The sequence below is a fragment of the Montipora foliosa genome, chromosome 6 (assembly GCF_036669935.1).
Source record: "Montipora foliosa isolate CH-2021 chromosome 6, ASM3666993v2, whole genome shotgun sequence".
Taxonomy (NCBI): domain Eukaryota; kingdom Metazoa; phylum Cnidaria; class Anthozoa; order Scleractinia; family Acroporidae; genus Montipora; species Montipora foliosa.
Window position 1 is genome coordinate 40,962,093 of NC_090874.1, and position 15,000 is coordinate 40,977,092.

The following is a 15,000-nucleotide window of genomic DNA, read 5'->3' on the forward strand; positions in this document are numbered from 1 at the left end:
GAGGCAATATATGTCAAATGTGGACTCTAAGTGGTGTCAATATTTTATCTGGCAGGCTGTTTTTTCTCGGTCAATATCCTCATTAAATTTTGTTTTTGGATTTTCCCCCTTCAATTTAACTTTCTGTGATAAGTGTCCCTCTCAAGCCCATTGGCTGAATGTTACTTGATGGCAATTATTACAAAAAGTTATGGAATGGCATGGCATTTGGATGTTTAATATTTTTATGTACTTTTCAAGTGTGAAAGTCACTGTCACAAATTTCAGGAGTCTGGACTTTAATAGGAGGGTTACAAATTAGAGAAATGCTCACTGAAATGTTGCTCTATTTAATTTACCAAAAGTCACAAATTGGCATGTTTGTGTTTGATACAAAAGTGAAGACCCAAAGGGGTAATATTTTATGTAATCATGATTGCCTCTCAGTCAAAAGGAAATGAGCAATTAATTCAGCTGCTCCTTGGCTATCATTTTCCTGTGTGCTTTTAGAATAAAACTTGTGGTTTTAATAAAATGAATAATATTGATGAACTTTTTACTTTTTTAGTTTGCAGTTTTCTGGAACACTTACAATAAAAATATTTTATTATTTGGCGGTATTATTATTCAACTTCTTAACAGGTCTAGAGATTAGGAAGAAATGCAAAAAAAGTGTGACATGTCCTTAAAGTTTTGTTTGATTTTCTTTGTTAAAATGTCTTTTGTTATGAAATAACCAGAGGGCATGAACACACTAAGTGCTAACATTCAATAAATCAATACAATACCACATCGAAGCAAATTTTACATCTGCAGTATTGTATTTTATAAATTACCCATGGATGCATTGTTGTTGCTTTTGTAAAATCTTGAAACTAATTTTTTTGTTCTAAATCTTGCCTTGTCCTAAAGCCATTTTTTTTATCCTGTTTGTATTGCATTTTGTGATCATTTGCACTTGTAATTTTTATTTTTTTAATGCTTGGTAACCTGAACATGTTACCCTTTAAGCCATGGTTGCCTTAGAAATGAACTGGAAGTCAGAAAACTTAAACCACACAGTAATAAACCGATGCAGGTCATCAAAAAACATGTTGCCTTGATTTTTTTCGGGGTTTGATCTGCACCAATTTCTTTTTAAAATTAAAAGTGAACAAATCAGGTGATGAAGACAATCAATTGGCACAATTGAGCAGGCACACTGGTAGTTCTTAAAAACTATGTTTAATCGTGCGAACTGCTTGTCTTTTTAACAAGATTTGTGTAGTCAAAAATGAAGAATCTGAAAGCAGTGTTCCTAATTATAAATGAAAAGTGAGGCAGCATTTCATGCTCCAATTCTAGTTGTGGTTTGGCAAAAATAAAAATATTAAGCAAAATAGTTGATATAACAGTTACATGATAGATGACATGCTACCAGCTTAATTAAACTGAAGTACTCAGCCAACTGCAACAACAAATAGACCACTAATATCAGGCACCAAAGATGACATCCAGCTTTAGTTGACAGCTTTCTTTTGTGGTTTATCATTTCAGTCTATCCATCAGACATTTCTTCGGACTGTTCCGTCTTACTCAGATCAAGCCTATGTGTGGCTGGGCCTTTTAAAGGCATTCAGATGGAACAAAGTCATCCTACTGACTAGCAATGATCAAGATAGTCGCATGATTACCACAAAGTTCACAGGTTTGGCTGAGACAAAAAACATCAAGGTAATAATAATTTTTTGTAAGTCCAGATGTTAACCAAGAACACGGTGTTTCTAAGACGAGGGTAAGGGTGAGACCAAGGGTGAGGGTAAGGGTAAGGATACGAATACAGAAAGTATCCTAAAAAATTATACATAAAAGCTAACCTTAAACTTTTGTTTAGGCCTAGTTAGGCCTAAGGATAGCCTTTTATGCATGTTTTAATAGGATACTTTTTGTATTCGTATTCTTACCCTTACCCTCACCCTTGGTCTTACCATTACCCTCGTTTTAGAAACGCCACCAAGAACATAAATATAGTTTACGTCATAGAAAGTGCGGCGTACGGGGTTTTATGCTCGAGTTGTTTGTGTCAAAAACTCGAACGAGCGAGGAACGAGCGAGTGAGGGTTTTTGACACAAACAACGAGTGAATAAAACCCCGTACAAAGTACGATTTGCACGAGATGCACGAGTGATTAGCATGGAAACGCCTTTACGCTATCGTTGATTGGTTATACTTCCACATGTGAAATAGCTGTACGCCATTCTGATTGGCTGTATAGGCCTTTTTCACATGTGAAAATAAAGCGTATAGATTTGTACGAATGAGCTTTATGGAATAAAATTCTCATGTTATGTGTAATAAAGTGCCTTACTCTTTAAAAAAGAATTACTTATAATTCTGCTGCAAATGTACAGTTTCTTTATCTTGGGTACCATTTTATTAGCTCTTAAAAGTGTACTAATGTCTTGTTACATACCTAAAACCACATCGCATTTCTGATTGGTCAATGACAAATACATAAATAGGTTATATTAAGTGCAAGACAAAAGTTTTTATGGAAACACAACGATGGAGTAATTTTGTTGAGTGTATAATAAATAAAAAATTGTATGAACTTGCTTGTGCATTTCGTGATTTCTGGTCACTTGTGATGTTTTGAAAGTTCTCTCTCTCTTCTTGAGAATTTTAAAAATTAGCATCACTTGTGCCCGTAAATCACGAAATTTTCTATACTTATTGGAGCTTGTCCCATTAAACCAATAATTTTATTTATCAGTTGCTGTTATGTGTGCAGGTCTCTAAAAGTGTAGAAGGAAAAATTTGCCACTGTCAACAGAACTAAAGTTAGAGTTTGAGAAGTTCATTATTAAATTTAATTATGAGTTTGTCTTATCTCATTTTTCTTACAGATAGAAAAAACAATCCTGTTTCAAACAGGTTGTGTGAATGTTACATCCCAGCTCCTGAAGCTAAAAAAAATGCAGTCAAGAGTAATTTTATTTAGTGCCAGGTTTGTACCAACAAAATAGAAACCATAACAGGCAGGTACAAAAAGTCAGACGGGATGAACTTCGATTTGCTCAACTCTGATCAAGGCAAAAAAAATGATAAGGCCTCGAGAAATCACCCTAGCCCTAATCTGTAAGTTAATTTGGTAAAATTGGTGCGAGGGCCAAATAGTTTTAGCTTACAAAAGGGTTTTTCGCTCAACCCGAGGTAAGCGATCCGAGTTGTTCCATAATTTCTGACTTTTGTATCTGCCCCAACCATAACCTCCAAAGCACATGGCCCCGATTAAGGTTTAAAGTACAGGTCATTTGTTACAAAACGTTAAGTTACTAATGCTAAAGTCAGGCCTCATCAGGCCTAAAATGAAGGTTTTGGGCTTCAGTATTACATGTACTGTAAAACAATGAGCTGCAACGTTAGTGTCCTGTGGTTTAAACCTGCTGCGCAGTCCCGTAATAATTATTAAAATATAGTTTACCTTCGCAAAAAGTGGAGTCAGGTCAGTTCTCCTCTGTGAGGTTTTGGCAGATGAAAATCTTTGCTTGGAGACTCAACGATGACGTGATTCTATGCACATAGCAAACTAGATGAAAGTTTGTATGTAATGGGGTAAACTTGGTCATGTCTAGAAGCTATGTTTACATGTAAATAGTTTTCCGTTAATATAACTTATTTTGATGTACAAACACTGCATCCACTTCCTTGTTCTTCTTAACATTTTACATTGTATATAAACGTAACTTGTAGTGTTCTTTGATCTTTTCTCTTGTGCATCAGCGTGGAAGATGCAACTATTGTGTATCAAACTGCCTTACAACTTGGAATCACTGGGGCTGGCTACGTTTGGTTGGTTACAGAGCAGTCCTTCTCAGGTGTTGCCAGAAATAAGCTTCCACAAGGTGAAATGAATATACTGTCAGCCATGTTATGTTGGCCTGTTGTCATTTAGATACTTAGCATTTGGAAGTTTTGGTTTTGTTCTTATTATCTGATCCAGTCTGGATACTGCAATATTTTTGACAGCTCATTAAAAAGTTAACTTTAAGAAATTATGCAAGGGTAACTGCCAACAGAAACACAGTACCCGTGAAATTCTGATACTGTTTAAATTAATGTTACCCAAACTTCGATTCAAGATTCTGTTCATCTGAATGACAGAATGATCAAAGAACTGTAATGTAGGTTCAGAATACCAATATTGTTGATCATACATCATTTCAAAGTCAGAAACAATTGCCTGTGGCTTGTTATTGTAAATAGCAATACAGATTTCCCACAGAGCTTAATCATCAGCATCATGATCGTCATCATCAAGCTTGAGGTCATCAACCGTTTAACCCTTTTAGCCCCGATAGTGCCAAATGGCACTTAACGATTTTACTCTGTCTAACGCCAGACGATTTTCTCATCAATGGGGAACCCCTCGGGGCTTAAAGGGTTATGTACGCTCTGACTATAGACTGAGTACATGTAGCTTAATTGTTTCATTTAGCTTAAAGTATCTCCGAGCATTTACCCTCCCAACTACTGATATACCACAGGAATCACAACACCAGAAACTCTCTCCCTGTTCTTCCTTAAGGGGCCTAATAGATGATTTAGTATTTCTTTTCCCAGGTGCTATTGGGATGCAGTTGTCTAATGGATATAGTGAATCTGCTCAAATACAAGATGCTGTTGACCTGGTTGCTAAGGCACTTGATGCATTGGTGACTGGCAATAGAAGTTTAACGTCTCCCACATCTAGCTGCAGAGAAACTGTCCATTGGGATAGTGGTCAGATTTTGTTCAAGTGAGTTTCTTTTAGCTAATGACATAACTAAGAAGTGAGTAGTTACTGATAATAATTCAAATGCCGGAAGGATTGGATCTACCCAACTGTTTCATGTAGCATGAATGTAAATACATACATACAATACATATTTAATTGACCGCTCCCCATAGGGGCTTTTCAGGGCCATTGAAACATGATCAAGGAAACGACAGAACGTAACAACAACTGTTAAGAATCCCAACTGGCCAAAGGCGAACCAGTTGGCTATTTACAAGTGCAGCTGAGAAGTTGAAGCAGGGACTACCAGGAACAAATTCAACCAGTGGTCAGAGCATCAGTCTTGAACCCCGGGAACTCCTGATCTCAAGGCAAGCTTCCTAACCACTAGGCCACATTGCCTCCAAATGTTTACCAAATGTAATTCTAATAATAAAATTATTGCTTAACAAGGTGCACTCAATTAATGTGACTTAAAAGGTCACCATGGCAACAACAAGAACCATGTAAAAACACCCTTTTTTATATGAATTTTCTTTAATGCTTACATGTACATGTCAAAAACGAACTTGGTGGCCCCCATTTATATATTAATTGCTTGAAAGTGATTAGCATTAGCCAAGGTAAAAGAACAATAATTATTATTTATTGAGATCATTTATTTTGCATTTATGGCTGTAATGTATTTTTATTGCCTTTTTTTGAGTTTCACTCATTTGCCAATTAACTTATGGTGGTATAGTCCATTGTTGTTTATATTTCTGAACATAAGAGGTTATGAGATCTTACTGGATTTGTTGTGTTTTAGTGAATTAGTGAACACCACACTAGAGAATGGTAAAACAGGTTACCTTATGCTGAATGGAAATGGTGATCGTATCCACTCAGTGTATCATATCCTTAACCTAAAGAACAGAGACGACAAACAGTTAACAGTTGTTGGAGAATATCGAAATGAGACGGTGTTGATCAATGAAACCATTACTTGGCCAGGAGGGAAAACTCGACAACCTAGAGGATTTTTTGTTTCTACTCATTTAAATGTAAGTTAAATAATCTTGAATTGAAACTGTCATTTTAAGTACTAGTTCAATAAAGCGGTAAAATCAAAAGTGAAAATCAAAAGGGATGCAAACATTGCATTACTAGATTGGTATAGTAGACTATGTAGAGGTATTTATTATATTCCTCAGATAGTGTGTGTTCTCTGATTGGCCAATTTAGCTGGCTGTATTTTTCTGTATTGCTGGCCAAGTTTGTATAATAAGTTATGGCTTTTTGTTTTTGTTTCCATAATTTGAACTCGAAAAATGTAGGCCATAACCACAATGGCACTTGAACTTTGTTAGAAAAAGGTATGTTCAGTATGTGGTAGTATTGCCTCGATTCATTTTTTGTAACTTGCTCAGACCTTTGATGATAAAGAAGTCTGAGTGCCCAGCTAAGTTTGGTTTGCCTGTCTAACTGGTGGTTGGTCTGCCTGTTCAGCATGTAGGTCAGAACTCAGACAGGGGAAAAGTGATGGGGAGCAGGAATAGAGACAACCCCCTCCCCTTAGGTTAGAGTGCAACGAATCTGAGCAAAATTGATTCATTCATCATTTTTGCTTCATATTTTGTCATAGGTTGTGACCTTGGTGGGTGAACCTTTTGTATTCATCACCTCTATGCCAAGAAGTGGATTATGTGAAGAACTTGATGATGCCCATGCAAAACGCAAGCATTTCAAATGTTCTGGAAAGGTTTACGGCGAGCATGTTAAACTGGCATCCACTGACAAGAATGACCACTGTTGCTATGGTATGAGACTTGCTCCTGTTCTGCACTGGGTGAATGCAAACAAAATACTGTGAACACATTCAACTTTCAGCATGTTTACAGTTTGTACAAGTTCATCTGAGGAATTCAATCAGGGGCTATCCAGATCAATTTTAGCCATTTACACGACTTAAACATAAGTCCTTCTTATGTCCCTCTCAGAGACCAATGATAAATGCATTACGACTTACATTTGCTTTTTCCTTTTTCGCTATAAAATGTCATTCTAGTAACACAAATTTGCGTAATACTTTTAATTTGTAGATGATATCCACGTTCTGATCGGGTAGGACCCTAGAAAGTCGTTTTTGAAAGATATACACTGTATGTGCAACATGACACCTCGTCTTTTTGTACAAGGACCATACAATTATATTTCTCTAGAAATAAAGTTCTATTGTATTGTATTCAATTTCATCCTCTACACTCCACTCCATTCCACTCCTCTCCACTCCTTTCTTCTCTTCACCTCTCCTCTCCTTTCCTCTCCACTGCGCGACATTCCATACCCCTCCCATCTTGTTCAATTCCATTCCATTCCATCTTATTCTTTCGTTCAAGACTATTCTATTCCTTTCTTTTCTATCGTTGTCCACTCTGCTTTGTTGAAGAGATTCTTTTAATTTTAAGTTAAAAAAAAAACACATTGCTTCTCTTTGTATACTCTCTCTCATCAGGTTTTTGCATGGATCTGTTGAAGAAACTGGCTGACAACGTGAATTTCTCGTTTGATGTTCATTTGTCAGAGGATGGAAGTTATGGCTCTTTGAGAAGGGTGAGAAAGCTTCATGGAGGCTGTGAAATGTTATTCTTTGCGATAACCCAAGAGAAACACGTCTAGTTTTCCAATGAATCGAAAATGAAAGCGAGATTCTTGGCGTTTTCCATTCGATCTAAAATCCCAGTTTATTCGGTGAGAACACCGAAATGCAGCTCGTAGATTGCAATCAAAGTTCTATTTAATTTCAATTTTTTTTGTTTTGTTTTGAAATGAAAAGCTTGCACAAACTTTCCCGGGCTTTTAATGAGCAGTGATTGGTCCTTCTGATTAGCATTTTTCTGATTGGCCAAAGTATCTGCTTCAGTTTTAGGTTCACTCGCTCACTGATAAACTCGATGAAATGATCGCCAGCTTGTTAGCGACATTAGCAGCGACGACAAAAAATACCCACTCAACAACTTGTCGCTGAAATTGTATCTCGCAAACTGGCACCTGAGATTAACCCCCAGTATAAAGTATCAAGTGAAGCTATCATCTTCGCAGTTGTGAACGCAATTTTTGCAATTGCGTAGAGAAGCCTGAAAAATTCAGGTCTTCAACGGGATTTGAACCCGTGACCTCGCGATACCGGTGCGACGCTCTAACCAACTGAGCTATAAAGCCACTGACGTTGGGAGCTGGTCATTTGTGGGTTCTAATGTTCCCGTGAGGAATGAATCAATGATAAAATGATATATGAATTCGATCATTTATGATCTGCGGATATGAAATCAAGTGAAGCTATGATCTTCCCAGTTGTGAACGCAATTTTTGCAATTGCGTAGAGAAGCCTAAAAATTTCAGGACTTCAATGGGATTTTGAACCCGTGACCGCGCGCAAAAATTGCGTTCACAACCGCGAAGATCATAGCTTCACTTGATTTCATATCCGAAGTTGATATATGATCCAATTCATATATCATTTCATCAGTATAAAGTATACCGAAAATGTAAACGGCGCGTTTTAAAAAAAGGTTTATGATTAGGTTAGCCTTTCGTCATTTATTCGTTATTCGTGTTAATTGTAGCTCTTGTATGCGATAAAATGGTGTAACTGTTGATACTTATTTCATCAATTGCATGCAAGACTCATTACTGAATACTTTCTGTCTATTAGGTAAATGGCACAGACATGAAACGGTGGAATGGTATGGTAGGAGAAGTAATCGATGGTAAATCTGATCTCATTGTTGCTGCCCTGACTATCAATAACGAGAGAGCTGAATGGATCGAGTTCTCCAAACCTTTCAAGTACCAAGGACTTACCATTCTTGTTAAGAAGGTAATTGCATGATTCTCGTGAATGCGGTCATTTGTAGATTACAGTTCATTGAGAACACCGAGAGGGGAGTATGTCCGTTGCTTAAAAAAAACAGCTTGGTATGAGAGGCGCTGTAACACTATGAAATGTTTCGTGCAACTTGTCTCGCAATGTTTTGGCGACATTGTAGCGGGGCAAGTTGCACGAGACATTTCACCGTGTAACATACCCTGCAACGGTCAAAATCGTTGCGAGACAAGTTGCAAGAGCTGTTGCCGAAAGTACAATCAAGTTGTACACTGTGAAATGTTTCGTGTAACTTGTTTCGCCACAATGTCGCCAAACCATTGCGAGACAAGTTGTACGAAACATTTCACAGTGTAACAGCGCCTTAAATGAAGGGATTTAACTGTTTTTCGACGTCGTCTCGGGGATTCTCGGAAAAAAGCCGAGTGCTCGTTTGCGGGAGTCGAACGTACTACCTTCCGATTCGACTCCCGAAAAAGAGGAACACTCCGAGACAACATTGACCGGGTTTAACATGTAACATCTCTTAATCAGTAAAATAGCTTGGTTCTATTTTTCGTTTTATTTATTTTTAAACGCGACCGCTCCTCTAGATTGAGCACCTTTTACTGATGATCTAGCAAGAATGTATTTGCTAGAGCACTCTTCCGAAGAGAGGGCGATACATTACCCTGAAAAAGTTTTTGTTTTCCGTGTCTTTTCCTTTTTGAGTCACAAGTTGTCCACGAAAGCAAATGACCATGGTCTTTTGGTAGAGCGTAACGTGTCCTCGTAAAGTCGGTACACGGTTTTAAGGTGCTTCTTCGGATTTTGAAGTGTGTTTTCTAGAGCACGCGACTCACTACTTTTGCCTCGTTTCAGAATCGTTCAGTCAGCTTTTTCCTTAGTTCATCCCGTCTTTCTCTTATTTGCCATTCGATCATCGATTCTTGCGTTAAACGAACGGAAAGTTCTGTTTGATTGTTCCTCATAGAGAAAGACAGTTATAGTTGAGCAATCTTTTTTTTGTGTGCAACGAACGTGTCAGTCTGTCAGGAAGTCACCAATGTAGTGAATAATTATTCAGTCAGGATATCTGACAACAAGTCAGTCAGGCAGTTCGATCTGTGTCTTGCCGTGGAATGTACCATTTAATTGGATCGTGTAACAGCAAACTCGGCGTTCTCTATTATCCATTCTCGGAAATTGCCTCCAAAAAGGGCCAAAGTTAATTCCCTCCATGGGTCGAGCTTCTTCTAGTTCTTTGGTAAGTCGCCGTAATTTTTCCTAAATTTGCGTAATTCAGTGACATCTTAAGGACACACACTTTTCATGTGATGATTTATTGTTCTTGTTCCAGGATCAAAGCCGAAACAGCTTGGACTCGTTTCTCCGGCCATTCCAGATAAACTTGTGGCTTCTTGTCCTGCTCTCAGTTCACATAGTAGCAGTGATACTGTACTTGTTAGACCGGTTTAGCCCGTTTGGCCGGTTTAAACTGGCTCGGAAAGAAAAGGAAGAGACAGCACTCAATTTATCCAGTGCTATGTGGTTTTCATGGGGAGTGCTACTTAACAGTGGCATTGGGGAAGGTGAGTTGTTGGTACTCTGTCCACCCTAAGCGTTTTTTAATATAGTGTTTGTAACGGCAAGAAACTGGAACAGCGAAAGCGACTGACACTTTATTTGGTTTCTCCTAAAAACACCGATGATACGCAGCCTAGCGACAATCCTTCCGAAGCGCTGGTTCTAAAACAGGAAAGTTAAAATAAAAGGGTTAACGAGCGAGTTAATTACATGATTGATAAAATAAAATACGTTCAAACTTGAAACCGATAATTACAAACCTTATCGGTGATTTCTCCGAGACGTGGAGTAAGCTAAACGGCCCAACACAACTAGACGGCCCAGGAAAACTAGAAACTTAAATAACTAAACGGTAAATTCGAACTCTTTACCACAAGACGTAGGGAAGCCAAAAAAAAGAAAACCGCATGTGCTATATTTATATATCGAAATATGCATAATGGGGGTTAAATACGCCCCTTTGAGGCTAACGCCTTTGAATAGGAAAAAACAATTAATACAAGAGCGAACCAATTGCCATGAGAAAACTACTAATGAGGCGCCTACAAAATATACAGTAACAGTGTTGGGTGACCAAAAATCACACTTTTGCAGAAAAGGCCGCTATCTTTTTCGGTGCATTCTCAATCGTTGAGTTAATCGATGTTATTACTTTATCTTCAGGAACACCTCGAAGTTTCAGCGCCCGGGTGCTCGGTATGGTCTGGGCTGGGTTTGCTATGATTATCGTAGCCAGCTACACTGCTAACCTGGCAGCTTTTCTCGTCCTCGATCGACCTAAAGCTGTGGTCAGCGGTATCGACGATCCCAACGTGAGTATTCGTGAACTCGTACTCTGATGCCAATCCCAGATTTGTTGTCGAAATTGTCATCGCGGAGAAGTTAGCAACTTAAAAAGCTGACAAAAAATCTAGCCCCAGATAGAGCTTTATCCATTGCCGCTGTTGACTCCGTCATGGCGCCCTATGAACTGAATTGTGTCTGAAGCTAACTAGGATAATGCCCTAGGAGGTAGTCTGGTACACACATTCATACGTACTTAATATTGACCACTTCACATAGTGGCTCTCCATGATGCTAATTAGATGAACGACAAATTTTGACATCTAACTCGAAGTTTACCTTTAATTTTAAGTCTTTTCCTACCTATTTCCAACAATAAGGTAGGGATAAAGGTTAGCGTTATTTTTAGCTTAGGGTAAACGCCGCTGTTTATCCTTAAGATGTTGGGGAACAGCATTTCGGGGACATTTTTTGACGTTAATGATTAAAACTCCTGTTCAAGCTTCGATTTTTACAGGCGTCATTGAAGAAGATGCTTGCCTAAATGCAACGATTACTGACATTCTTGTACCAAGAAAATATCATACTGACAGCTCTGTGTTCAATATTTTCGATTTCGTAACGCGACCGTTCTGTTCTTCTTTGAGCCACCCACCTACGCCATTCCCATTAGTTGATATGTTCTTGAAACATGCATTTTGGCGTTGAGAATTTCAGATAATAAAAATCAGCGATTTCAAAGTTGTTGAGCGACTTTTCGATGACTCCATGTCATCATTATCAAGCTAATTACATTACTAAGTAAATGAGGTATATCTACATGAAAGAGATGTGAAATATTAACGTTTTTGTTCAGGTAAATAAACTCAGGGTGCGTTCGATTGACTGTATTCTGGAATAGGAATAAATGAAATAGAAGTTAGAAATCCTTCGTTTTTACGGAGATTAATATTAAAATTGTCAAACGCCTGCTAAAATGCTATTTTTAACATATCTTTATCTTCCTTGTTGCTTCAAAACGCCAGACGTACCGTTTGAAATGATCACTTCACGTATTCTCATTCCGGAATAGGGTCAATCGAACGCAGCCTAAATTTGTTGTTGTGTAAAACGAACGGAATTTGATTGGGTGTTTGGGTTGCATTTTCCTGATATACAGCATCTCGTAGATCAAACGGTCCAGCTTTGTGCGCCATTTCTTTAGAATAGTAAACTGGTTTTGTAATATTTAATCTGCTTGGCAATGATGACATATAGTTATGGAAACCTCGCTCAACAACTTTTAAAATTGATATCGTTGAGTTTTGTTGTTATGAAACATTTCACCAAACCATGTGTCTTTTGAAAATGTCATAAAAATCACTTTCTTCAAGCTTCAAGGTTACACAAAAATGAATTAAGGGGATAGTTTCTAAGGGTGCGTTTTTTTGGCGAAATCCAAAAACGGATCATGAATCCAAAGTATCCACACTCGAGGAGGATAATTCGGATGAAGTCTAAATCCGGATTTTTGAGATTCACCACTTAAGCGTTTTTTTTGGGAAAACAGTATGAAAAAAGTATTTTTGACAAGCGATTTTCCATGGACAAAGAATACACAACAGCTACCGGAGCTACCGTTCATGACAGTTTTGTCCCAAAGTTTTTCTCGCGCCATTTTTACCGTACGATCGAAGACACGAATACGTCGAAAATAGTTAGGTTTCCTGCAAATTTCACACCAGAAATTACCTTAAAAGTTTCTTGATAGCTATACTGAATATTGTTAGCACCTTTCCTACAGCTCAAAGGTAAACTGCAAAAATACCCTCTGTAATCGATTTGTACATTTGCACGCATGTTTTTCGTCATTTCTTTTTATCGATCGCTAAGATATTTTTTTTCTGGTTGCATTTTCATTGAAGAATTTTTCCAAAACAAGTTAACGCTAATTTTTTTTTTTGAAATTGCAAGCAACTCTGGGTTTGTTTGTTTGCGTTGTCATGGCAAATAATCCTTTTCCGAATTTTGCGTTTTTTTGACGCTGAAGAACCCATTGATCTGAGATCACAAATCCGTTTTTGGATTTTCCCAAAAAAAGGCACCCTAAGTAGATTGTGGTTCTGCGTCGGTGTTCCCTGCTAGCAGAGCTCGCTTTTCTTTTGCGTTCGCTGGGCTGACGAGTACGAGAAACGAGATCTCTGCCATGGGTTGAAACTCATTGTGTTGAGCATGCGCGTCGGTTACTTAGCGACCGAATCCTCATGTGATACTTCATGTTGTGTGGGCCCACCTAAAAACAGCGGAATTACTGTAAAGGAATGCGCAGGACACAGCGGGATCAAGTCACATTCAGCAAACATATGATGGGCCATGCGGTTGTCCAAGGTGGAGGACAGCGGTTTGATCACGGTGAGTTTTCGACTCATAGCAGAGGTTTTTTCCCCCGTCCTCGTCAGTCCAGCGAACGCATAAAGAAAAGAGACGTCTGCTAGCAGGAAACCTCAGACTAGGTTTACACTCGAGGAAATTGTTCCGGATTCGTGATGAATCCGGAACGTTTTAGTACCGGATTAGTTTTGCCGTTTACACAAAAGTGGACGAATCCGACATAAAACCTTCCCGGTTTGGTCGTGCCTCCGGAGATTTTGAATCCGGAATTTTAAAGTGGGAACTTTGAATCCGAAAACTTTTGAATCCGGAAAGTTTTGTCGTGTAAACGATTTTGGTCTCGAATCCGGATATTTTTCCGCCTGCGATCTTTTGAGTTTGCGGTAAAACCAAAATGGAGGATCAAGGAGGATCTGGTGCTAACATTGCTTACGGTCTCCGGTTGCCTAATCTTGTTGCAGGTTCAGGCGATAAATTTTATTATGTGTACCGCAATATTTCTGAGGAAACGCAAATTATTATCGCAAGGAAGTTTAACTCCTAGTAGAAGTTCAACTTCGTCATCTGTCCAGCTCAAATTTGCCTCAGTGGCATCTGGATCTACTCTAGCCTTCTTTATTGGCGGCATTTTCACTTTGTCGAACGACGAAACAACACTGAGCTTGGTAACCATTCCATCACGAATGTTCCCGGAGTTGTCGTTGTGTGTAAACGGTCAGGAATCCGAATATCCTTTCAGTGTAAACGCTTACGAATCCGAATACTCTAAATTTGATGAATCCGGAAACATTAACGAATCCGGAACAATTTCCTCTAGTGTAAACCTAGTCTCAGTGGGGAGTGAAACACAAGAATTTGGTTTTTCAAATGAGTTGAAAGATAGGAAAAAATTAACAATAAAAACACGTTTCGTTGTCTTCATGACGCCATTTTCAAGGAGAAATGAAAATTACAAAGTTTGCGGCAAGATGTAACAAGAAATTAGCATACTGTGTTTGAAGCTAATTATGTAAATACTAGTACTTTTGCGCGAATTGAATCGCTTTGCACGTTCAGAGTGGGTTTTAGGTCTCTGATGAAAAGCATTTCATTCACCAAACAATCGAAGTTAATTCTCCACTAAACGCCTCAGTAGGTCTTTCGGGACTTCGCCGTGCTGTTCGTGGTAGTGTTTATGTACTGAAGATGCCTTTTGTTTATGTCCATCCACACGTGTGTGTGTATTTCTCCTTGACAATGGCGTCATGAAGACACCGAAACGTCGGTTTTTATCGTTAATTTTTGCCTCTCTTTGCATTACCAAATCTTTATTGATAAAGCGAAATTCGCTCTGACGAAGAACTAACGCTCGAAACGTCAGCGTGAAAATCTCTGTGAAAGTGGTTAATTTGCCTTTTAATTATCAACTCGTAGGATAAAACGGAATTTTCAAGCTTTTGTAGCCGAAAATTTGTGACCACTAACTTGAGAGACTGTTAACTTTATCATTCTCAAGATCGAAACGTTCGTTATCCAAACTAGTACCATAGATTTCATTGTTGGGAAGTCATGAGAATTTGGTGTTATATCAAGGTCACACCTCTTAAGCTGATTATAATCTTCATTCTCAAAACCTGTCTGACCGACATTTCATTGAAATTATCAGGATAATTTACATACTGATCTCTCGTCGGAGTCAAA

The 15,000-nt window shown here is 38.3% G+C and overlaps 1 protein-coding gene across 1 annotated transcript in view; it reads left to right on the forward strand.

The window, feature by feature from the left end:
- The window catches only part of LOC138007368 (glutamate receptor ionotropic, NMDA 1-like), a 24,779-nt gene that overhangs the window by 1,554 nt on the left and 8,225 nt on the right, over positions 1–15,000 (forward strand). The window contains exons 2-11 of the mRNA XM_068854218.1: positions 1,516–1,692; positions 2,866–2,966; positions 3,743–3,864; positions 4,583–4,757; positions 5,545–5,779; positions 6,361–6,535; positions 7,231–7,328; positions 8,431–8,595; positions 9,941–10,172; positions 10,831–10,979. Coding sequence (XP_068710319.1) covers positions 1,516–1,692; positions 2,866–2,966; positions 3,743–3,864; positions 4,583–4,757; positions 5,545–5,779; positions 6,361–6,535; positions 7,231–7,328; positions 8,431–8,595; positions 9,941–10,172; positions 10,831–10,979 — 1,629 coding nt within the window. The remainder of the gene's footprint in view (positions 1–1,515; positions 1,693–2,865; positions 2,967–3,742; positions 3,865–4,582; positions 4,758–5,544; positions 5,780–6,360; positions 6,536–7,230; positions 7,329–8,430; positions 8,596–9,940; positions 10,173–10,830; positions 10,980–15,000) is intronic.